Source organism: Dipodomys merriami, unplaced genomic scaffold (assembly GCF_024711535.1).
Source record: "Dipodomys merriami isolate MVZ:Mamm:240054 unplaced genomic scaffold, mDipMer1.0.p SCAF_6, whole genome shotgun sequence".
Taxonomy (NCBI): domain Eukaryota; kingdom Metazoa; phylum Chordata; class Mammalia; order Rodentia; family Heteromyidae; genus Dipodomys; species Dipodomys merriami.
The window spans coordinates 73,343,761-73,370,010 of record NW_027206179.1 but is presented as its reverse complement, the minus strand read 5'-3'; the positions used below and the strand labels follow the sequence as shown (position 1 = coordinate 73,370,010).

General features: G+C 35.7%; 1 protein-coding gene across 3 annotated transcripts in view; it reads left to right on the top strand.

The window, feature by feature from the left end:
• The window catches only part of Rb1 (RB transcriptional corepressor 1), a 131,929-nt gene extending 106,009 nt beyond the window's left edge, over window positions 1-25,920 (top strand). For 2 of the 3 annotated variants that reach the window (XM_070003195.1, XM_070003199.1), the window contains 10 exons: window positions 5,163-5,281; window positions 5,845-5,990; window positions 7,559-7,704; window positions 10,326-10,430; window positions 11,958-12,071; window positions 12,163-12,326; window positions 15,516-15,546; window positions 19,313-19,455; window positions 21,017-21,066; window positions 24,102-25,920. In XM_070003195.1, coding sequence (XP_069859296.1) covers window positions 5,163-5,281; window positions 5,845-5,990; window positions 7,559-7,704; window positions 10,326-10,430; window positions 11,958-12,071; window positions 12,163-12,326; window positions 15,516-15,546; window positions 19,313-19,455; window positions 21,017-21,066; window positions 24,102-24,175 — 1,092 coding nt within the window. In that variant the 3' untranslated portion in view covers window positions 24,176-25,920. The remainder of the gene's footprint in view (window positions 1-5,162; window positions 5,282-5,844; window positions 5,991-7,558; window positions 7,705-10,325; window positions 10,431-11,957; window positions 12,072-12,162; window positions 12,327-15,515; window positions 15,547-19,312; window positions 19,456-21,016; window positions 21,067-24,101) is intronic. The other variant, XM_070003196.1, reaches the window with a different exon arrangement.
• Window positions 25,921-26,250: the final 330 nt, after the last annotated feature.

Here is a 26,250-nt window from a genome sequence, read left to right as displayed (position 1 = left end):
AAAGATTATTAAATCCTACAACTTAGAAGTAGAAGCAACAAAATCCAAAGCCAATGAAATACTTTATTAATTTTCTATCTTATTTTTTTTTCCCTTGTGGTACTGGAAACTCAGCCACAGCTCTGTGCATGCTAGGCATGTCTTCTGTACCACCGAGTCACATCCGTAGCCTCTAGCTCAAGTTTCTAAGTTTGTTTTAATTATTTTAATTTCTTGTTTTAATTTCTTCAGTTTATTTTAATTGATTAATTTTTGAGACAGGATTTTTCCTCTGCATTGTGGCTGGCCTCTTGTGATTGTTCTACTCCGGGGTCTTGAGTGCCGGAATTACAGGCATGTGACACTGTGCTTGGCTAGTTTTAGTTTTTGAAAATAATACTATACAATGTTCCATTAGTAAACAATTTGTAACATAAAACTTTGGCACTATGAATAAGTTAAAGTTGATGCAATATCAGCTATCATGGGATTAAAAATATGAGTAAAAGATACTTGGTAGATTTCCATAAGCTAAAAATCTGGTTATTTTGATTTTCTGGAATACAGGCCCTAGTTGAGAGGCAGGAAATTATTTGAGGAAAATTGCTTTAACTGTATCATTTAATCAGAGGATGTGTGTTGTTAGCTTACTATAGACATAGGCATTGTTAGTACATCATTTGATGTCTCCTCACTTATCACTTAAGCAGTGCAAGCATATTTAGACCTGACATTTGAACTATTATTTACCCTTTCTATACTTCCTATTCAGTGACCTTTTCTTCCTTCAAAATTTGGCAAAACATTGTCTTTCATCAGTTTCAGACAGGCCAGCTTCCCCTCAAGAATTTCCATGCCTTGTTCCCCATTCCATGTCTGTTTCTCACTCTGTATCAGTTCTGTTATAATATTAATTCCTCCTACAGTCAGAACTTTTACTCATTTTACAAATATTTACTGTTTTCTAATAGAACTTTTCTGAGTTTGTCATTACATGCTTACTTCCTTGCTTATTCTCTGCCTCTTCCCACCACATTCTAAGTACCATTTGGACAAGAACAAAATCTGTGTGCTGGTACATTTTAGGTATTCAGTGAATGTTTTATACTCAGTGGACAGTGATTCACAGATAAAAGTAATTTTCAGTTTTACTCCAGGTTGTACAGCTCTTTTCCCAAAAAAAGTCTTCAGAAAAACATTTGAAACAGTTTACATGCTTTATGGCTAAAGTGCACATGCTTGTTTGATGAAATTATAAGGAGAACATGGGAGAAAGTAGTAGTTAAAAATACTTTGAGACCTAGGGATGTAGCTCAGTGGTAAAGTGCATACCTAGTATGCACAAGGCCTTGGGTTAATTTCTTCCCACTACCACCAAAAATATTTTTTAAAGATTTAGTTATGTAACTATATATATATATATATATATATATATATATATATATATATATATATATAATTTGTAATGTTTTGTCAGTCATGGGGCTTGATCAGGGCCTGGGTACTATCCCTGAGCTTTTTCTCTCAAGGCTGGCACTCTACCACTTTGAGCCACAGCACCACTTCCAGTTTTCTAGTGGTTAATTGGAGATAAGAGTCTCGTGGACTTTCCTGCCCCAACTGGCTTGGGACGGCAATCCTCAGACCTCAGCCTCCTGAGTAGCTAGGATTACAAGCATGAGCCACCAGTGCCTGTCAGAAACATATTTTTACTCTCATACTTACTTTAAGGCAGAGTTAACCACCGAGATTTGAGCACTTTAATGTTCTTGTTTAAATCATTCATTCAACAAATGTTTATTGAGAAACCATCTCTTTCATATAATGTAACTGTATTCACAGATTCCAGGGCTTGAAGATTTATACATCTTTTAGTGTCAATTTTTCTATCTTCCACACATCCTTTCTGCTACCACTATAAGATTTTATTTTTTAAAAATATGAAGCATCTATAGAATGACACAAATATTAATGATATATATAGGGAATATATGAAGCATATTTAAAATTCAGCTGCAGATTTTCCCGTGCATTGCAAAGAGAAACCGTCTCAAAGCACTTTTACATTTTAGGAATACTGTTGTGAATATGCTAAATAAACAAAACTCATACTTTCCTGCATCTTCTATTCTAGTGGGAGATAGTTGATAAACAAATAACAAATGAATACATGATATAATTTCAAGTACTTATGAATGCTATGAAGAATATGTAGTAGAATTAAAGGAGGACATAGAAGCAACTACTCTCTTAGACTTCAAGTAAAGATGTTGAATAAGGTGAAGAAGACAGATATGTCTGCCAATTGGAGGGGAGGGTTGTTAATGTCCCTACTTCCTAGTACAGAATAGATGACTGGGTAGATAGATGGATAACTAGGCATACATTTGCATTTGAACAAATACATTGTTGTTTGTGTAATGGCATTTATAGGTATAAATAAGAACTACATGTAAATAAGACTTGCTAATATTGTTTCTAATGCTTAGCATGTATTAATTCAATTCTCACAATATTATAGCTTATTATCATTAATATTTTCACTTTACATTTATCCTAGTGAAGTTAAATAACTTGCTTGAAGTCTTGTAACAAATAAGCAGCTAGGCTTGAACCCCTGTGTATAGCTATGGGTTTGTATACTGCACTGTTCTTCCTCCTACCATTAGAGGAAAGTGGGAGTAGGCCATTCTTCCAGAACGTATATGGGTTTATACCCATATACTTAAGAAAAGAGCAATTCATCAGTGACTATAAAATGTGAAACACTAAGTATAGCTATGCAGTAACTAGAGTGAATCTTCTAGGTGCTAATTGTTAACATTACTAAAATGAAAGCCACTATTTAAATTGTCCTTTACATGCCCCTAATGAATGTAAAAAAAAAAAACCAATAATTTGACAGTAAAAAATTACATCATGTGGGAGGTAAAGTTTTCTTTTTCCAACTCTTTTCCACTGATGCCTCCATAGTAGACAATCCAGGCCTGTCACCAATGTTGCTTTGAGAATGCTTTCTGTGCTGAGCACTATTAAAAATGTAGCCTGTCTTTCACTGTTCCGTTGGAATGGAAGAAGGATTGAAAATAATCAATTTTTGTTGTATCTCTTCATTCAAATTCAACTTATGAGGGCCTACATGATGCCTCATAAAGAAAAAGTAAATTTTAAAAGGATATTTTTTCCTGGGCATATTTTTTCCTGAGAGCATATCTTTAATGAATTCATAGATACATTCAAGGTACTCAAAATGTTCATTCTCAGTCACTGAAAAAAAGAATAAAAGAGTTAAATATGTGAGTGCTACAGTGAAGCCACTTTATTTCCCCTGCAACATGGTGTGGTTCTTTCTATTGTTGAGGAAATGAAACCAGTTCTGAGAGCAAAACTTCTCTTTACTAGTAAGATTGAAGACAGAATTAAGCTTTTAGCTTTCCTATTCCAGAACCTATGCTCTTCAAAGCTTTTTTGTTGTTGGGGTAGATGAGTTGTATATAGGAATGTATGTCCTAATCATGAGTAACTTATCATAAAGGACTGTTGAGTAATTTACCACTTTTTTCTTCAAAACTTGCTCTTTATACATTTTTCTCAAGTTGCTTTTTTGTTTGTTTTCTCATTTTCATATTAGAGACTTGCCCCAAATACTTGATTGTAACTCATGCATAAGAACAAGTCACTGAAAATTAGCTCAGCGCTCAGAGTTCCGGGGTGGAGATTATAAACTTGCTAGAATGTTTTCTTAAGAAATCCTCATTTAAGGCCTCTAGGTCTTTTCTCTTAAACTCATGATAGACTCTTAAACTCATGTATACTCAGCTTGGACTCTTCTATTTTTATGGCTAGAGGATATGATCAAGGCTGCAAATATCCTAGGGTATGGAGATAGGAAGCAGTCTGGTAGATACAGTATTCATGCTATGATCTTTTCCTTGATCCTGTCCATTTTAATGTGGTAGATCCTCCTTGGACTCAGTTTTTTAGGACAGAGGATTCTGTTTCACACTCATTGCATAATAAATGTATGTTTTTTAAACCCTTTTTTCATCAGTTAAAAACGAAAAAAAGAGACTATCTAGAAGTCTGCCATATTCTGAATTGCACTTCCTACTGGTACTAATGCTAATTTGTCTGCTAATTTCCTTTCCCCTCATTGCTTGGTTTTCACTGCTTCCAAAGGGTTCCCTTGTTGTTACTGCGTTCCTAATTTTTAGATTTCCATATGGCCTTTTCTTACCTGCTCAATGGTTGCCACTTATCCATAGTTTTCCAGATTCAGTTTTCTTCATATTTGATATTCATCTTCCACTCATTACTCATTAGAATTAGGTCATTTTAACGTTGGTGTGTGTGTGTGTGTGTGTGTGTGTGTGTGTGTGTGTGTGTGTGTGTGTGTGTGTGTGTGTGTGTGTGTGTGTGTGTGTGTGTGTGTGTGTGTGTGTGTGTGTGTGTGTGTGTGTGTGTGTGTGTGTGTGTGTGTGTGTGTGTGTGTGTGTAGGTTTATTATACCTAACCTGAAACATTAAATGCTTTAATATCTGCAAGTTTTTGTGATTCTGGGAATGGAGACTAGAGTCTTGCTCATCTAAGCAGACATTATACCACCTCAGACCTAAAAATTTATGAGTGAGATCATATGATAGAACGCAATCAAAATGGTACTAAAAGAGTATTTAGATTCCTTCAAGCTGTATGTATATAGGTGTAATTTATGAGTGAGATCATATGATAGAACACAATCAAAATGGTACTAAAAGAGTATTTAGATTCGTTCAAGCTGTATGTATATAGGTGTATGTGAAGCTTCGATAGATTAGGGTTTAGACATGGATCCAAACCCTAAGATATTTCTATATGTGTATGCAAATATTTCAAGCTAAAAAAACCCACATAAGTAAAATCTAAAATATTCCTTGTCCCAAAGATTTAATAAAGGATATCCTACCTGTGTAATTATTTAAGGCTCTTTTTTACTTTGTATATGTAAGTACAAAAATTAGTAATCAAAAAAAAATTAGTAATCAAGAATTTCAAAGTAAAGAAAAGGATCTCATCCTGACTTCTCAAATGCCTTTATCAGTTGTAATTGATAGGGTAACCATATCAATCAATTTTATTTTTTATCTACATGGGAAAATCATACTTACTAATTTTGTTTTAAAATGACACCTTGATTCCTATAGGATTCACCTTTATTTGATCTTATTAAACAATCAAAGGACCGAGAAGGACCAGTAGATCACCTTGAATCTGCTTGTCCTCTCAACCTCCCTCTCCAGAATAATCACACGGCAGCAGATATGTAAGTGGATATTTTATGTTATTCATTAAAACTTCAAATAGATTTTGAGCATAAGGGCAATGCAAGATACTTCATAGAAGTTGTAGGGAATATAACTTTTCATATGATGTTATTTCTAATTTGGAGAATGAGGGATATAAGATAATACCCTGCCGGGCGCCAGTGGCTCACTCCTGTAATCCTAGCTACTCTGGAGGCTGAGATCTGAGAACTGTGGTTCAAAGCCAGCCTGGACAGAAAAGTCTGTGTGACTCTTATCTCCATTAACCACCTGAAGACCAGAAATGGTGCTGTGGCTCAAGTGATCAAGTGCTTGCTTTGAGCTGATGAGCTCAAGGATAGCTCCCAGAGTTCAAGCCCCATGATGGACAAAAATTTAAAAAAGATAATAACCTAAAAATAAAGTTGTTGAAAGAAACATAATCATTAAGCTTTCTCCCTCGCTTGAATTTTAATAACCTGCTTAGAGAATTTGATATAGAATAACAGATCAAATAGGTAAAATGTATTTCAGTATATGTCTGCAAACTTCTATTGATGATTTTCTCTTTGACTATATCTAGGTATCTTTCTCCTTTAAGATCCCCAAAGAAAAAAGGTTCAACAACACGTGTGAATGCTACTGCAAATGTTGAGACACAAGCCACCTCAGCATTACAGACTCAGAAGCCATCGAAATCTACCTCCCTTTCACTCTTTTACAAAAAGGGTTAGTAGAAGATTTATTTTCAAGAGCACGGTCTCTGAAAAGAGAGTGACTAGATTGAAATCATGGCTCCTCTACTTAGTAGGTGTGGCTTTGAACACTTTATAGTTCAGTTCCTCAGTTTCCTCATCTTTAAAATAATAATAAGCTACATTATTATAATAAGTGTTTTTTTAGATAATTAAATGAGTTAATCCAATAAAATATTTTTAACAATGCCTAGTACATACAATGTTCTCAGAAAATGTTAGACATTAGTGATGCTACTGCTTCTGTGGTTGTTCCTTTGTTTGCATTAATGTTATTGCTGTTTATGCAGAGTTTATGCTGGGTATGCAGAGTTGAGACTATGTAATGTGCAGTGACTAATACAGACACATCTTCTGGACATTTGCAGAATATTTAGACGTATAGAATGTATAGCATTCTCTGATTGTGTATATATGTTGTGGGTAGAGAGGTTACTTTTACATATCTGTACATGCAAGTCCATACCTGCAAGTCCCAGACATTTTTCAGGTTATTCACATTAAAAATGTAATGAAGTTTATAGAATATTCCCCTAGGTTAGGGAAGTAGATTTCAAAGATAATCCCAAGCCAGCAGGAGTTGGGGGCTCCACCTAGACTTTGTCACTGAGAAAATCTAAGATAGGCCCCCAGAGTCTTTGTTGTAACCAACCCTTAGTCAAGTCTGATATGTGATAAAGTTTTAGAACCATTAGGACAAAGTGTTAGTTTTTAAAAGTTCTCTGTATCTTATGCAAGTCTTTAAGGGTACATTTTAAATTGAGAGTATATTTGAAGTAGATAGAATAAAATTCTTTTTTCCAAACTTGTATTTATCATAATATTTTAATAGACTATGGATTTTATATCACAGTCATATTTCACTTAGATAATCTAGACATTTACCATTTTTTTCAGAGTGTTCTCTGTTGGTATTTCATGGAGAAATGAATAGAATAGTTATATTTTGCTTTTAGGATTGGAAAAATTAATACACATGGGCATTTCCATTAGTTTAAAAAGAATTATCCTTCTTGAATATTGGTAGTGAGAATTTCCAACATTTCTGCTGAGTAATTACCCCAAAACTGAAGCAAGTCTTATTTGATTTATCTAATTGCACAATATTTTTTGACCTTTCCCCTCCCTCTACCCTTCCACCACTGCCTCAGTTTTGTGATAGAATAGCTAATTCAGCAAGTATTACGGTGTCTTTTGTATACCTAGCACTAACCTAGTACCAGGAATCACTTATTCATAAGGAATACAGTGGTGATGGTAAGGTCACAATGCTAACAGCATTGTGGTTGTAGCGATTTAATGGTTTTTAAAAATCTGCTTGTACGCTATGTTGAAAACTTAACTTTACAACTTCGGGGGAGGGGAGGGATGGTAGGGGAAAAACAAAGGAGGAGGTAACAATGCTCCATAAGAAATATACTCATTACCTTACTCATGTACCTGTAACCCCTCTGTACAGTATTTTTACAATAAAAAAAATTTAAAAATCTACTTGTGCTTAAAAGTGAATAGTAAGCATGATTCATTCTACTATATCTACAGTATACCGGCTGGCATATCTCCGACTAAATACCCTATGTGCACGCCTCCTCTCTGACCACCCAGAGCTAGAGCACATTATCTGGACTCTGTTCCAACATACACTACAAAATGAGTATGAGCTCATGAGAGACAGGCATTTGGACCAGGTAAGAAAATCAAGCACTTTACCTTCTCTTCTTCCTACTTATTTGTTAGCTCTGTACTTACTTCTTAAGAAAAGATTGAACTCAAATGAAAAGCTAGATTAGCATAGATTAACATAGAATACTTATATCTACTTGTTGGGTACTATTTATATTTTTACTATATTCTTACAAGTTAGAGCTTTAGACATCAAGAATATATTTTACAAAGGAGGAGGCTGCAATGCTTGGTAAGAAATGTACGCATTATCCTGCCCATGTAATTGTAACCCCTCTGTACAGTATGTTCACAAATAAAATTAAATTAAATTAAATTTAAAAAATATATATTTTATAACTACATATTTATGATAAAATTGCCTTTATAAAAAAATCAAAGAATCTATCATAAGCTTTTTTGTATTGTGGTAAGACTACTCTTTAGTATAGAAAAAATATGAGACTTATGAATCAGTTGACATAAAATAATCATGAATAAGTGAATAAGTGAATTAATGAATAAATGAAATTAGTTTATAAAAAGAATGATCTCATATCTTTCTTTTTCTCCTCTTCAACGGGATAAAATCACAATATCAAGGGTATAACAGTTTATTATATTTCATACATCTTACAAATCACACATTTGTAATATACAATTCAGTGGTTTTTAGTATATTCACAAAATTGTACCATTATCATAATCAACTTGAGAACATTTTTATCACACCAAAACAAGTTCCATACCTTTAAGGAATAAGCCTCACCTTTTCCTGCATCTCCTTGGATGTAGGAAACACTAATGTACTTTCTGTCTATAAATTTGCCAGTTCTGGATATTCTATATAAATGGAATTTCATCAGATACGATCTTTTGTGATCATGTGATCTTTGACACATGTATGTGTGTATATTTGTGTTTGTGTATTTTGCTGAGGATTGAATCCATGGTCTTGTGAATGCTAGTCAAATACTGTACAATCGAGCTACATTACAGTCCTGTGTTTGGCCTATTTTACTTAGCAAGCCTTCAAGGTTGATTTGTGTAGCTTGATTCAGTACTTGACTCCTTTTTATTGTCAAATAATATTATGTTATATGGATCTATACTACATGGATATTTGGATTGGTTCCACTTTTGTACTATTAAGAGTAAAGTTACCATAGACATTCATGGATAAGCTTTAGGTAGAAGTTTTCATTTCTCTTGATATACACCTTATAGGGAAATTGCTAGGTCTTTCAATAGCTCCATATTTCACATTTGAATAGTGGCCACATTATTTTCCTAAGTGTTTATGGCATTTTACATTCTTACAAATAACATGAGGTTCCAATTTATCTATTGTAGTGTCAAGTTTTATTTTCCAAGTAGCTAATGATATTGAGCATCTTCATGTATTCATTGTCCACTAATACATCTTACTTAGAGAATTCTCTGTTAAAATCCTTTTTGCTAGGCATGATGGTTTATGCCTATAATCCTAGCACAACTGGAGGCTATAGCAAGAAGGTGTTATATTTGAGGCCAGCATGGGCTACATGGTCCAACTGGTCTTAAAAAAAAAAGAATCAAAATAACATAACAAAAAATTTTTTCTCCATTTTTCTCTTGTTACCTAGTTGCAAGAATATTCTGCCTATGTGTTCCTTATGAGATCTATGATTCGCAAATATTTTTCCTCATTCTATAAATTTTACTGTTAGTATTAGAGCTCAAACTCAAGGCCTTACACTTATTAGACAAGTTTTCTACCATTTCACCATGACTTTACCCATTGTTTGTTTTAATTATTTCTCAGATGGAGTCTTACATTTTTGCCCAGGCTGACCTTGGACATTGATCCTCCTATCTATGCTTCCCACCTGGCTGGGATTACAGGCATGGAACCACATGTTGTTTTTTTGTTGTGGAGATGGGATCGTCTAACTTTTTATATGGACTGGTCTTGAATTGCAGTCTTTCTGAATTCCATCTTCCGCATAACTGGGATCATAGGTATTAGCCACTGAATGGCTTCAATTAATATAAATATTTTTTCTTTTATTACTGGTGCTTAGTAAACTGTTGCCAAATCTGAAATCATTAGGACTTTTCCCTGATTTCTTTCAAAAGTTTTATAGTTTTAGGTTTTAATACATTTTATAAATAGTATACAGTAGGGTACTTTATTTTTTGTTGTTATTCCTGTTGTGGGTAATTATTCCAACACCATTTCTTCTCTGTTTCTTTTGTTTTTTGCTTGTTTGTTTCAGTGTGGGAGTTTAATCCAGGGACTCATCTAGGCTACACAAGTGTTGCCCCACTCCAGTGCCATTTCTTGAAAAAAAATTTTTCTTTCTCCCTTAACAGCTTTTGAAAAATAAGTTGATTATGAATATATATTGTATGTAAGATATATAAGTGATTATTTCTGCATTTTCAATTCTCTTCTGTTGATCTATATAACCTGAGAGTTTGCTGTTTGCACAAAAGTGAATTAAGCATTTCATATTGACTTTCAAACTGAGCTCAGGATGAAAAACAAACCCTATTAGAAATTGAATTTCTCTCTTTTTAAGGTTAACAAAAAAGATAGCAGTGCTGTTTCGAACAAAATCATGTAATAGAATTCTGACTTTTTTGTGCTATACTTATTTACTAGATTATGATGTGTTCTATGTATGGTATATGCAAAGTGAAGAATATAGACCTTAAATTCAAAATCATTGTAACAGCATACAAGGATCTTCCTCATGCTGTTCAGGAGGTAGGTAATTGTTCATGGTAAGGTGTTGGTTTTGTTTTTTTGTAACTCCATATAATTTCACTCATTTGTTGGGTCATTTCCAATTTTATTATGTATATTCATAAATCACATTTGTACTTTCATATGATATGTTAATAGTAACTAAAATGAAATTGGAAAGACAAGGCAAATTATGAAACTATCCAAATTCATAGTTTAAAGTTAGGTCTATTTCTGTACAATAAGGTGGATGTTTGTAATAAACTTAATGTGCGTGATAAGACATTAGATAAGTTTTTATCTTTCCATAAGAAAAGACAGTGTAAATGCAAGTGTTCTGGCACACATCTATCATCCCAACTGCTCAGGAAGAATTTAAGGTCAGCCCAGGCAAAATTAGCAAGACTGTCAAAAACAAAATGGACTAATAGAGCTCTGAGTTCAAGTCACAGTACTAAAAAGTAAAGAAAAAATAAACATTAAAATTTTTCAGAGTTAATGCATTTTGTATTTTCAGTTTCCCTTCCCTATAGAGAGAAGCAGTAATGGTAAACAGCATTTATTATGGCACACATTTTATATGCTTTTTTCTAGGTTATTTTTCCAATTTATTATTGGTTTTTTTTCCCTCCCTCCCTACTTCCTTTTCCCTCCCCCTCTTTTCCTTCCCTCCCTCCCTTTCTTCCCAGTACTGAGGATTCAACTCAGGGCTCCTGCTCTTACTTAGCTTTTTTACTCAAGACTGGTCATCTACCACTTGAGCATACCTCCACTTACAGCTTTTTGGAGATTAACTAGAGATAAGAATCTCTCAGACTTGCTGCCAGGTCTGTTTTGAACAGGCTGAGGCCTCCTGTTTGGAGTTTTCAAAAGCAATACAAACCACATTGCTTTCTACATATTTGGAGTTATTTTCTAAATCTAGCATTTAAATTATGTATCAGAGTCATACTATAAATTTTTTCAGCCTTTACCTAATTTAAATAAGCTGGGCATTTGGCATATACCTATCATCCTAGCACTCAGAAGACCTAAAGCCAGAGGATCCCAAGATTTAGGCCAGTTTGGGCCGTATAACAAGACCCTGTGTCTTAAACAAAGCAGCATAAACAAGGTAAAATTTAGGTAAAGGTAGCCATTTAAACAAAAAGAGTGCTTTTACTAAATGTCTACTTCTTGCAATGGATACTTCCTGAACCTGCACGCTTTCTGAACCTGCATGCTTTCTGAACCTTTTGGTTGTTGGGATGCAGGGAGGCACAGGCTAAGATGTGGCTTAAAATATCGGTGGTTAATATCATTGTATTTTGCTCAGCTCTGTCCCCTTAATTTCCATTGCTTCCAAATTTCCTTCTGGGACCTTTCTCTTAATGTATACCAGTATAATCCTAGTGTGTAGCACTATAATCCAAGCCTAAGAGGGCTTTTCAGATTGTTATTTCTTATTTAATATATTCTTCACTAGTTAAAAAGTAATGCAGGGTATTAGAAAAGAAAATCTAAAAGGGTTCTTACATTCATTTAACAAATGTTTTTATTCTTCCTTAGACATTCAAACGTGTTTTGATCCGAGAAGAGGAGTATGATTCCATTATAGTATTCTATAACTCAGTTTTCATGCAGAGACTGAAAACAAATATCTTACAGTATGCTTCCACCAGGGTATGTTGAAAGCACCCTTTGGGTGGGAAATTTTAATGGTAAAGTAATAAAACGACTACAATATTTGATGATCTGTTTTGTTTTGTTCTAGCCTCCTACCTTGTCACCAATACCTCACATTCCTCGAAGCCCTTACAAGTTTCCTAGTTCTCCCTTAAGGGTCCCTGGGGGAAACATCTATATATCACCCCTGAAAAGTCCCTATAAAATTTCAGAAGGTCTGCCAACACCAACAAAAATGACTCCAAGATCAAGGTTAGTGTTTTCTTTTCATGGAGAAGTACTAAGAAATAAGGAAATTGTTTTCATCTCAACATAAAAAGGTAAAACTTTCTTTATTTAAAACAAGTTAACCCCTTGAGTTTTAAGTTTGCTTATTTATAGTGATATGGTAAGAATTGGGGGTGGGCAGGGGAAATACTGTTTACTTAGATTGTTTTGCAATTTGAGTTATCAACTTTCCCTGTTACTAGTCTCTTCTTTGGTAAAAACTCTGAGAATCAATTTTCCTTTTTGGTTTTGTGTATGTGCTAGTAATAGGGCTTGAACTCAGGTTCCAGGCACTGTCCCTGAGCGATTGTTGCTCCAGGCTGGGGCTCTACCACTTGAGCCACACTTTCACGTTCCCAATTTGTTTTTACTTTTAAAAACACTTAATTTTTTAAAATTTTTATCTTTAAATTGTTATTATAAAGGTGGTATACAAAAGGATTACAGTTTCATAAGTCAGGTAATGGGTACATTTCTTTTTTGGACAATGTCACCCCTTACTTTGCTCTCTCCCAGTTTTTCCTTCCCATACCCACCCACAAGTTACACAGTTCATTTTCATCATAATTCTAGTGAGTGCTTCTGCTGCTTTTGTTCATCCTTTGTCCCTCCATTTCTGTACCCCTTTACCCTCCTAAAGACAGATAAACAAATAAGACAAAAAGATAGCAACAAAGTAAAAAACTCTTGTTTCCATTTCCTGTGGTAAGTTTTTCTTCCTTCCTTCCTTCCTTCCTTCCTTTCCAGTTGTGGGGCCTGAACTCTGGGCCTGGATGCTGTCCCTCAGCTCTTCAGCTCAAAGCTAGCACTCTACCACTTGAGCCACAGCACCACTTTGGGCTTTTTCTGCTTATGTAGTGCTAAGGAATCGAACCCAGGTCCTCATGCATGCACTCTACCACTGAGTCACCTTCCCAGACCCTCATTTTGATAAATATTATTTTATATGATCAGAGGCAAATAGGCATTGCACTTTTGAAACAATTTTTTGTTGTTGTTGGTCATGGCGTTTGAACTCTGGGCTTGGGTGCTATCCCTCAGCTCTGCACTCTACCACTTGAACCACAGCACCACTTCTGGTTTTCTGGTAGGTTTTATTGGAGATGGTAGTCATATGGACTTTCCTGCCCAGGCTGGCTTTGAACTGCGATCCTCAGATCTCATCCTCCTGATTACCTAGGATTACAGGCGTGAGCCACTGGTGCCCAGCCCACTTTCATATTTTTGAAAGTAGCCAACAAAGTAGCTTGCTTTAGCTTAAGAAACTTTATTCTATAGTTTTTTTTAATTTTCTGTAAACTCTTTGTAGATTTCATTCATTTTGCTTGTTAAAAAGTAGAAATGACTTACTAAATGTTTGTTATTATCAATTAAGTCTTTAGAGGTCTGTCCCTAATTCTGCCTCCTTACCTTACCGTGGGCATATCTTTATATCTGCTTCAGAAGGCACTGTGGAACAGGGGAATGAGTGTGAAAAGCTGTTTTAAATTCCTAGATGAAAGGTGGTACAACCACAAGTCATTATATTATCTTTTCTGGCTTTGAAGTCCTTCAATTGACTAATTATGTGTTATCATGGGCTATTTGAAATGGCTTTATTTGCATGAAGTAAGAGGCAGATTAGCTAAGATAGTTAATATCTCAGCTCAGAAATTGTCAGCCCATATAGTTATATGTACTGGGTGAGAAAAACAAGAGGGGAGTATATTTAACCTTTTAGGATATATCTGTGTAGTATGTTTAATTACATTAGTAATACATACTTAAAAGAAAAATCTCAAACTACAGAAAAATATTAAATAAAAAATAGTTGAAAATACGATGTAAGTGTTCTTTGTGACCCTGGAGCCTCCTTTACTTTTTTGGGGTCCTTATTGATGAATGTCTGTATTCTGACATCTATAACTCACATAGTAAGCTGTTAAGAGTCACATCATGTCTATTAACTAAATTTATACAGTCTCATGTTACATGAAAATATAGTCTATCATTCTTTTTTTTTTGGTGGTGGGGCTTGAACTCTGGGCTTGGGCACTATCCCTGCGCATTTCAGCTCAAGGCAAGTGCTCTACTGCTTGAGCCACAGTGCCACTTCTGGTTTTCTAGTGGTTAATTGGAGATAAGAGTCTCAAGGACTTTTCTGCCCAGGCTGGCTTTGAACCGCAGTCCTCAGATCTCAGCCTCCTCAGTAGTTAGGATTATAGGTGTGAGCCACTGGCGCCTAGCCTCTATCATTCTTTTTAAAGTATAATAATATATATTATGGTGATAATGTTGGCTATTTTCTAATAATGAAATCACTTTTATGTTGGTAATCTCTAGCAAAAAAGTCACATACTGAGTATCCTAAATTGATAAATCATTGTTTAGGCATTAAGAGATCATGTTAACTACTCTGTTTATTCAGCATATTTCAGTATTCTAGCTAATCAAATATTATAACTGCCATGATAGTCATTTATCAAGGACATAGAGGACAATAAAATATATATTCACTAGTTCCATGTGCATATTTTAAAGCTGTTGTTGAACCATATCAATGCTTTTCTTCAGCCTTATTACCAAGGACATTATATGGTTAAAAGGCAAATAGACTAGTAGGGATTTCTGATTCTAGAATATATTATAAACAACATGTATTAATATAGATAGTAATTAGAAGTCTAATTGTTATGGAACACTGTTAGGCCCAAATGGAACTTAAATTCCCTCCTCCCCCTGCTGCCTGATCTAGACTGTGAGGAGACCTGCAAATGAAAATCTTTTTTTAAGTTTGGTAATTTACCTGTTGATTTATGAATACACATGAAACTTTCTGTTTACCCTTTGTAAATGTGGGCAATGGCAGGATATGTTCTTGAAGACCTGTAGTTCCTGGTTTGAAAATCTAAGCAGGCTGGGATTGCAGCTCAGTGATAGAGTGCAAACTTAATATGTTGAGACCCTCAATATGATTCCCCAGCACCACATTTTTTTTAAAGAAAAATCTTAAATGACCAGCTGAGCGTTTGATCAGCATTATTAGAATAACTCCCTAGTTAAAATAATTTGTCAATGGTTCTAGGTAGAGAACATTCTGATAGTACAGAATGAAGTGTCTCTGTTCATCTCTGTACTCTGTAAAATCTATATATGATTTTCTTCACTAATTTGTATTTCCTCTTAACTTGACAGAATTTTAGTATCAATTGGTGAATCATTTGGGGTGAGTATTTTCTTTCTATGAAGTATATATGATTCAGAATATTAAGTAAAAAATTGACAGTATCGTACAATTGCTTTTATTGGCTGCTGTTAGCCCTTATTTGATGAATATCTGTGTGTTGATACTACTATATATGGTACAGCTATATAAGTAATTCAAGGGCTGGGAACGTGGCTTGCCTAGCATGCATGAAGCCCTGGGTTCGATTCCTCAGTACCACATAAATAGAAAAAGCCAGAAGTGACACTGTGGCTCAAGAGCTAAAGTGCTAGCCTTGAGAAAAAGTAGCTCAGGGACAGTGCCCTGGCCCTGAGTTCAAGCCCCAGGATTGGCAAAAAAAAAAAAAAAGCAATTTGAGATTCTGTTACTTGAATTTATAAATGTTAGGGCTGGGAAGGTGGCTCAGTGGTAGAGTGCTTGCCTTGCAAGCATGAGGCCCTGGGTTCGATTCCCCAGCACCACATAAGCAAAAAGAAAAAAGCCAGAAGTGGCTATGTGGCTCAAGTGGTAGAGCCCTAGCCTTGAGCTGAAGAGCTGAGAGACAAGCACCCAGGCCCAGAGTTCAGGCCCCACGACCGGATCCAAAAAAAAAAAAAGAATTTATAAATATTGTTATTCAAATACCTCATTTAGGCATTTAAAATAGAATTTAGAAAGCATCTGCTGGGCAGCTACTCAAGAGGCTAAGATTTGAGGATTATGGTTTAAAGCCAGCCTGGACAGGAAAGTCTGTGAGACTTATCTCCACTCAACAACCAAAAAGGTAGAAATAGAGCTGTGGCTCAAGTGGTAGAGCATTAGCCTTGAGCAAAAAAAACTCAGATATAGAGTCCAGGCCCTGAGTTCCAGCCCTAGAACCTGCACCTCTCCCCCCACACACACAAAAAAAGGACAGTATCTAAGATTTATTTTAAAATCAAGTTTAATTTTAAATGATACAGTTGATGAACTTTCAAACATTCCTGAGATTATATAAATGTATACATTCATGTATATACATATGCATATATGTGAACTATTTTTACTCAAAACAGTCTTGGCACCAAATTATGTGTACTCTGTAACCCTCAGAACACAAATAATGTCCTGCCATTTAATTCAGTTCTGATGCTGATTATCCAGTTATCATAAGAACTCTACAAATTCAAGAGCTTCACAAGACTGCTCTTGCTGTAGACACCAGGTCACAAGTGTTAGGCTTCAGGTAATACCACACTTCAGTTCGACATGGCTAAAGGTTGAGGAATTTCTCAAGGACCTTCACCTTTCAGGTTGAATTATTTGTTAGTCTGGCTCACAAATCTCTGGGAAATGCTTTACGTATCATCATCAGTGTATTACAAAGACACAGCAACTTCTGTCCCGGAAGAGTTGCCAAGTCTGAAGCTCTCCCACAAGTTCATGATTTTAACATGACTGAGTGACTCAGACTCCAGGTCCTCTCCCACCCTGGAGGTTAGAAAGTATGGCTGAGTTCGCTAGTTTCTAATCAAAGCCAATCTCTATCATAAAACTAGGGGTTCAGCAAGTATCTCTTCATTAGAACAAAAGATGGTTCTATCATCCTTATTACTGAGGAAATTCCAAGGGCTTTCTGTGGTCAGTGCCACGAACAGGGGACAAAGACCAAATATTTCTGTGAACCACCTGTATATGTATAAAATCTCATAAGAACATTTCCAAAACAGTTTGACTGATTTGAATTGTGATACTGTAAATTATGTAGTAACCATCATATCCAAATAGTACCAGATTGCCTCTAACTAGTGGTCTCCTTCCTCTTCCCTCCTTTTACTTTTCCTTCCTTTCACATCTAGGATATCTTCCTCTAGTAAATTAAGAATTAGTTACATGAGACCCTGCCACAGTGAAAGAGGCATAACTTGATATGATGGTCTTCGTTCTAAAAGATCCAAGGGCAAGCATAGCTTTGAAACAGTTGCTTTAGGCTGAAAACCCCTACTTTGGTTAGCTTTTCATTAGTATCACTAGCAGCATATCACTAATTCAGTAGACCTGTATTCCGTGTATGTTGTACCACCATTCCTTTAGAGAGCTCATAGGCTTATGAGAACACTGCTTGGATTACTTATTGCTGCAAAATAAATTACTTCCCAAATTAGTTATTTATCTTGGTTTCTTTCTATGAGTCAGAAACTTGAGCCTAGCTTCACTGGGTCCAGGATTTCTCACAAGGCTATGATCAAGATGTCCACCAGTTGTTCTCTAGGTTCAACTGGAAGAACCTCATAATTGTGGGATGATCCTTAAAGGCTCTCAGCTGAAGTCATATGTTTCTTACCACTCAGCCTGTCCATAATACTGCTTGTTGTTCCCATATAGTATGCTTCCCCCAAAGAAGGATAGAATTTACAGTCTTCCGTGAGCACATACTAGAAATGACATTCTATCACTTTTGCCAAGTTACTTGGGTTAGGAGGAATACAGCGTTAAAGCTCTACTAAGCTCAGTGGGAAAAGATCACATAAGCTATGAGTACTAGGAGGTGGAGATCACCAGGAGCTATTTGAGAGACTGTGAACTACACTGCCCTAAATGAAGTAACTGGAGAGTAAAGTTTGTATGCTCAATTACCAACTGTCAGACTACACATTTCAAATGCTTAGCACTCTGATGTGTATTTGAAGATGGACCATAGCTGTCAGACATCACAAAGGAAATGTGGAACTATGCAAGAAGATTTGAAGCTGGACAAGCATAAAACAGAGGCCTTCAAATGTTTTTATTTGCCATAACCTCTCAAACAATGAGAAAATATCTATACTTCCATATCTTTAATCAGGCTAACTAAAATAATCTTAATAAGGGCAAACAATTTAACTTTGTCTTATTGAATATATGCTCTAAATATATGTTCCATCAAAACTTGTTTTATATTTGATTTTTTTAAAAAATAAATCACAGCTGACAAAGCCAATCCTGTTATCAGTGAGTCAAGTCATATTTAATTTCTATCAAAAAGCATGGTTTTATTTCTTTAGTTCAAATAAACATGTAAATATACATGATTGAGTCACCTCTCTGGTTCTAAACAAATAGCTAAGAAATAGAAATTTTCCATGTATGTACCCATACATGGGTACATGAATAAAATGCATGGTATGCCCACTTTGTACTTCTTACCAGCTTTTTTGCTATTTGCTATGACAGTATTCTCCCTCGGAGGATATCCGAAGTCATTTCAAATAATATTGCCTCAACTGAAATTCAGAAATGTTTAAAGTTTTTCATTAAAAACCTTTATGAATCAGGAGATTTTCAACAAATACTATACCATTGTAGTTATGGTATATAAACTGTATGGCTTTTCAACATAAAACTCATGAAGTAAATAAAAAATGACTATCCACTAGGTATATCACCTCTTACCAGATTCTTATGATTTTCCTTCCTATTCTGTAGCATTCTAAAAAAGGTTCTTTCAAAAATAAGGTTCCAGAAAACTGACTTGGCTCTACTACTTTTGTGGAGAAACCCATTTAGTGTGGAGTGAGTTCTAGCCACGAGGAGATAGGATATCAGAGTGTTGGAGGAGTAGCAGCCTTGGGGAAATGACAGGAAGAGTGGATATTTAATGCGAACAGAATTGGTATAGTTATTATGATTTTGAAGTTTTTTTTAACATTTTATGGGATTGGAATTTTTAAAGTTATTTCTGTTTAATTTTTGACACAAACTATAATTTATAGTCATTAACTTCAAAATGCTGGCATTTATTTGACATCAAGAACTCTGTAATTTGTAGACTTCTGAGAAGTTCCACAAAATAAATCAGATGGTATGTAACAGCGACCGAGTACTCAAAAGAAGTGCTGAAGGAAGTAACCCTCCTAAACCACTGAAAAAACTGCGCTTTGACATTGAAGGGTCAGATGAAGCAGATGGAAGGTAGGAAGTGTCTTGGAATGCTTCCCTGCAGCTGAACTGAACTGACCCTCTGGAGAGCCAGAGTTCCAGTACAGCTTCTAATGTCCTCCAGACCTTGTCATGAATATGGTCCCTGTTTGTGACAATGGCTCAAAATAGAACATACTGTCAGCAGCCCATGTAAGAGCACAATACAAATCATACACCATCTACCCATACTGACGACATTAGTTGTTAACCACAGTGAATGAGTTTTCTATTTAATATTTTTGTTTCAAAGGGATTTCTTGTCATTGTCTTACCTATACACACAAGGTTTTATAGCTCTCAGAGGTAGGAGGGACCTTCACCCTCCAGCATCACTGTTGAGATTCAGGATTATCACACACTTTCCCACACATATCCCCTATGTGCTTTATACAACCACTCTTTAAATATTTGTGACTGTTTCTGAAAGCTAAAGGGTTTTTTTGGAATATATAATGATGTAACCCTAAGGACAGGTGGCACAGTGGTATATATATGCCACCTCCTTGGAGTTCAGAAACAGGTTTTTAAATTTTTAAGTAGCGTGAATAGTGCTACTTAAATTATTAATGATTAAAGTTTAAAACACTGAATCCAGCTGGGAACTCATGGCTCACACCTATAATCCTAGCCACTCAGGAGGCTGAGATCTGAGGATCACGGTTTGTGGCCAACCCTGGCAGGAAAATGGATGAGACTCTTATCTCCAGTTAACCATAAGAAAACCAGAAGTGGCACTGCAGCTCAAAGTGGTAGATCACTAGCCTTGAGCAAAAAAGCTCAGGGACAGTGCAGGCCCTGAGTGCAAGACCCATTACTGACAAAAAAAAAATCTATCTAATTTCCTTATAATCTAGTCATTAAATAATCTCTTCAGTAGATCAGGTTGAACCCATCCATTCATAAAGCTTCAGATTTATACAAACATACTGTTCTATATGAGTAACTGATTATGCTTTCTTTGACCTACATTCTTTATTTTGTGGTAAGTAAAGACAAAGGAACGAATTTGCTGTCTGCCAGTTTATAGTCATGCCTTTGAAAACTAAGATATGTTTTTTTAAACCTGTTTTAGTAGACAATGGTGTGTAAAATCATGTGAAAATGAATTCAGACTTATGAAATGGATACCTTGTTAATCTTCTCAGTGTCAATTTCACAGTATTGTTCACATAAGAGATGAGTTGATGGCATATTGAGTAGGCTTTAATGGATAAATTACTCTGTAAACCACACGCACAAAAAGAAAACTGTCATCATTTTTTAAACTATTGATAAAAATTTTGTTAGTTTTAATATTAGATTTACAAAGTCCTACTCTTGAAAAATGTTAACTCCTGGGTTTTATAATACATTTATGATTTTTTTTAATTTTATTTCATTTATGAAGCAAATTTAAATGTGTGACATTTCTAGATGGCTTGTAAACTTTGGAGACTAACAATTTCTTACTAAAACAATAGGATAAATGATATTGAATATACCATAATTATTCATTTTTAGCTTTCTGTTTTTTTAGCTTTAATATGAAATATTTTGCCTTTTTAATCTGCAGTAAACATCTCCCAGGGGAGTCCAAATTTCAACAGAAACTGGCAGAAATGAGTAAGTACTTATCATTTTCCTTTATAAAAGAAAAAAAAATTTTGTCGGTTGTAGGGCTTGAACTCGGCCTGGGCGCTGTCCCTGAGTTCTTCAGCTAAAGGCTAGCACTCCCTTGAGCCACAGCGCAACATCGGTTTTCTGGTGGCTAATTGGAGATCAGAGTCTCATAGACTTTCCTGTCAAGGCTGGCTTCGAACTGCCATCCTCATCTCAGCCTCCTAAATAGCTAGGATTATAGGTGAGAGCCACCAGAGCACTACAAAAGAAATTATTTTCATTGCAAAGAAGTTTCTCACCTTATTAACAGATTACATACATTATTCCTTCAAGTAGCAGACTTATAATACATTTACAATATAAATCACCAGGTGTATATGTATCTTATACATTTGTGGACTAAATGTGAGTACAAAGTGAAGGTCATCAGCACCCTAAGACCTTCCATTCAAGAAGACTTAAGAAGTAAAACATTGCCTACCACATCCAAGGGACTCATGCTCAGGAAGCACTCTCAACAGGATCATCCTGGAAGCCCTTCCATAATGTGAGGTACAGGGAAAGGCTTCATAAACCTACCATGTCTAAACTTCCTCACACTTGAATTTTTAGTTTTGCTATTGTTGGATTTGCCTAAGTTGCAGAAATGTTGGTTTTTGGGTTTTTTTGTTGTCCATCATGGGGCCTGAACTCTGGGCCTGGGCACTGTCCTTCAGCTCTTCAGCTCAAGGCTAGTGCTCTACTACTTGAGCCACAGTGCCGCTTCTGGCTTTTTCTGCTTATATGGTGCTAAGGAATTGAATGATGCAGATTTAGAATGCTAGGCTAGGAGTATCACTCTGTGGTAAAATACTTGCTTGTCTAGAGTGGAAAAGCTCCTAGGTTCTATTTCAAGGAATACTAAGACAAACGAAACTCTTCTCTTAAGCTATTCTGAGACTTTAAAAAATTAGTCCAAATAAGTAGACAGGAAGTACTACAGGAAAGAGGTCAATGTTTGCTGACCACTGCTGGTTGTCTCAGAAGTATATTCATGAGTATAGCTGCTGTCACATCCATTAATAAAAAAAAGAACAGGGGGACTTGGAAAACAGAAAAAGATTTAGTAAGTGCCTTTCCTGCATCAGAAAATAAATCAGGGAGAGTAATACCAACTAAAGCATAGGGATAGGCTTTGGACTCATTTGTACAAACTAACCTTGAGATATGAAGTATTTAAAATAATTAGCTTTTGTTTGAATTTTGAACCTTTTTTCCTAAGTGTGCTAATATGTTACAATAACAACTGAATATACTAAGCATTTACATTTTGTAGGCTTTACATCAACTAATATATTTGTTAGTTATCTTGGTAGTTGTAGCTTTTCCCCAAGTACATGAAAATGGATATGAAGCTTCTAATCAAAATTATCTCTTGTAAAAATTGAGAAGCATTTTCGAGCTCACAAACATACATTTAAAAAGGGATAGAAGGCTCTAAAAACATGTCTATTGCCTCAGAAGAATTTTGCGGCTGCACTCCATCCATTTCCTAGTGACACAGGAGCTAAGATGTTGACTTTCCTTTGCCAGGCCGAAGTTCGCCGTCTTTGTACTGGAGACAAGCAATGGGAGCTTTAACTGCTAAGGCCAAGTTAGGCTTTCTCCAGAAGACCTGTCCGCTTGCCTATGGCGTTCAGGAAAGATCATCACATGGTGCTAGATTGCCCAAGTGGAACAGGAGCAGTGGTGCAGCTCCTGACTATTTCCTTTCTTTTCTAGAAATGAATATTTCTTGTGTTTCTTCCTTCCTGTTTTCTTTACTTTCTTCCTTTCTCTTTTCTGGACTGAGAGTCCAGAACTTGAATTTGGGGTCCTTCTCAGAAAGCTTTAACCCTTATTATTTTGTCTTATGAGACCAAGTCTCATAGTTCATGCTGGCTTTGAACTCAAAATTTTCCTTTCTCAGCCTCGCAAGTGATGTTTATTATAGGTATATACTACCACAAACGCACCTTTTGTTTTTTGTAGCACCAGAGTTTGCACTCGGGGTCTTCTGCTTGTTAGACAAGTCCTTTACTGCTAGAGCCATAACTCCAGCGTGCATGTGTGCGTGCATGCATGTGTGTGTATGTGTGTTTTCAAATAAAGAATTCTTGCTGGGCTGGGAATGTGGCTTAGTGGTAGAATGCTTGCCTTGCATGCATGAAGCCCTGGGTTCAATTCCTCAGTACCACATACACAGAAAAAACCAGAAGTGGCACTGTGGCTCAAGTGGTAGAGTGCTACCCTTGAGCAAAAGAAGCTCAGGAACAGTGCCCAGGCCCTGAGTTCAAGTCCCAGGACTGGCAAAAAAAAAAAAAAAGAATTCTTCGCTACCTCTAAAGTTATGTTACAAGACTTAAATAAATAATTTGTTTCAAGATGTTCCTGTCCAATTTAATTTTGTAATACCTGCAAGGGATCTCCATATACAAGCCACCTGGTAGCTTTGTAAAGAATACCACCACTCACTCCAGCAGAGCCAGCAGCTAGCCCATACTTATAGTTTGCTCAAATTCATGCCAAACTTGACCTCAAAGTGGGGCATATCTGGGAATGTGCAGAACCATCTTTTGGTATATCAAAGGAAAGAAGTACTATTTATTTTTATCTCCTTTTACTGTTTATTTGAGGTATATATTTTATAGTTTGTATGCACAGCAATTCAGACTGAGAGACAGGCAAATAGTCTGGTGGCACATGTTTGGAAAAAGTTTTACTGAGAGGATTTACTAGGCAAGTGCTCAATTACTTGGGGCATGCCTCTAGTGATTTGATTTTAAAACTTTAGCTGAGCATGGTGGTATACCAGTAATCCCAGCACTGGGGATGCTGAGGAGGGAAGATTGACAGCCTGTGCTATATATCCAGAGCCTATTTCACAAAATAACCTTAGAGTCCACTGTGGGGAACATCCTGAACTTCATCAATATGATATGCATATAACCTATATAGCAGCCCTTTCCAACTAACCCAGTGCCCTCAGCACTATTAACAGTTCTTCATCCTCATTTCAGCATCTACTCGAACTCGAATGCAAAAGCAGAAGATGAATGAGAGCATGGATACCTTGAACAAGGAAGAAAAGTGAGGATCTCAGGGCCTTGGTGGATACTGCATACACCTCTGGCTTCACCATCTCTCCAGGCCCTCTCCCTGGTTCTGTTTACAGCCCATGAAACATCTCCAGCTTTGTAGATAAGAGAAGGTGCAGATGTAAGTCACATTTGTACGTGGTAATTCCTAAGCCACTTTTGATGTTGTGGTCAATGGTATAAAGATTTATTACACAAGATTGAGAATCTTGTGTAAACCATGCCATTTAAAAAGTACTTCAGATTTTTGCATTCCCAAAGTAAAATGGCTCTGCTTTATGAGTAATGAGGCTGGCTCTGGAGGAACGTCCTAACAGGCCATGCCCGTCTGACTACTTTGCCTTCCCTTGTAGCATATGTGTGATGTTTGCTCTTGTTTTTATTAATTTATATGTATATTTTTTAATTTAACATGAACACCTTTAGGAAATGTCTCCTGTCTTCCAAATGCAATTGACTGCCTACCACCCAGATTATCATAAACTGTAAAACACAGTAGAAACTAGGAAAAAATTACTAATTTCTACATGTTAGACTTTTAGTATTGGAATCTGACTTGACATGTGCTTGTATTACAAACTTTGGCTTTTTAAATACAAGCAAAACAGAGTTTAAACGTAATACTATCATACTACTGAAACAGATTTCATACCTCAGAACTTATTAGAACTTACCCTTTTCTTCATCCAACTTATTCTTTTTTTTAAAAAGGATTATTGAAAATACTCTTGAAACTTTTAAAAAACCATTCAGATCACTGAATTTATATATATATACCCATGTAATACTTGAAAAAGTAGTGTCCAGCCAGAGCTTTGCCACAGGGGACCCTGATAATAGTATGTCTCAAGTGCACTTTCTAAGGTTTCTGGGTCCTGAAAAATCATGACATAAATTAATTTTATTCTACAAACAGACTGTTAACTGTAGGAGCCTTAATTTTTCCCCCTTGAATATTAAGGACAAATCACTGCAACAATGAGTCTGCCATCCTAGATTTGGGAAGGTTTGTGTTTTCTCTCGAATGATACATTCCATGTATCTTTTGAAGTCAATATGGTCTAACACTGGCACATTTCAAAGCCACATTTCTAGTTTGAAGTTGAAAGTATTCAAAGGTCTTTTTAAGTTAGGTATTATGTTTCTGATTTGTGCAAAATTTTCAATTAAAATAGCTGTATTAGAAAAAGAGACGTTTTCTCCCTACCCCCATACCTAAAGGTGTATTTAAACTATCTTGTGTGATTAACTTATTTAGAGATGGTATAATTTAAAATAGGTGGTATTTAAGATAGTATCAATTAGCATTTAGGGAAATCACTTTGTCTAAACTCAGAGTTCTTTTTAAAAAGAAATCTGGTCTTATTTGTCAGAGAACAATTTTATTTTGTGCTTAAGTTTCAAGCTCACTATTTCAGTTACCTGGATAACAATGACATTAGAAAGCTTTACCCCATTTCTTCATTTAAAGTTTTGCATGAATATTTTACAGACAGATCAGTTCATTTTTAGGTCAAGGGCTTACCATATTTCTGGGTTGTTTGCTACTAAGCTGACATTAGAATTAGTGACAGAATTTTAGGAATTTCCAAGATCATGCATTGAAGTTTCTTCAGGCTTATCATATACTGCTTTATTGCCTTTTCTTTGTACTGGTTAAAACTGTACATTTAAAATTGCTATGTTACTATTTTCTACAATAGTTTGTCTATTTTAAAATAAATTAGTTGTTAAGTCTTAATGGTCTGGTGTGTGGTCTTTGTAATTATGTGAAGTGATGTTCTCTTCTGTATGTAAACTGTCTCCAAGTGTCTCATCCCCTCACAGCCTTTGATGGACTTGGATGATCCCCAAGTTTATTTTGCTAGACTTGACCTCTCCTCAGAAGTCAAAGTTCTCATAGCCAATCAAATTGTCAAATTCTTCCTGCTCCCAGCTTCTAGAGATTTAAATCAAGATCAAACAAAAAGTACTGGTTTCTATGCTACTCTTTCACCCTTTTACTCAACACTGTGAAAAAGCCTAACACTTAAAAGGAGTCCTCGGGGGCTGGGAAGGTGGCTCAGTGGTA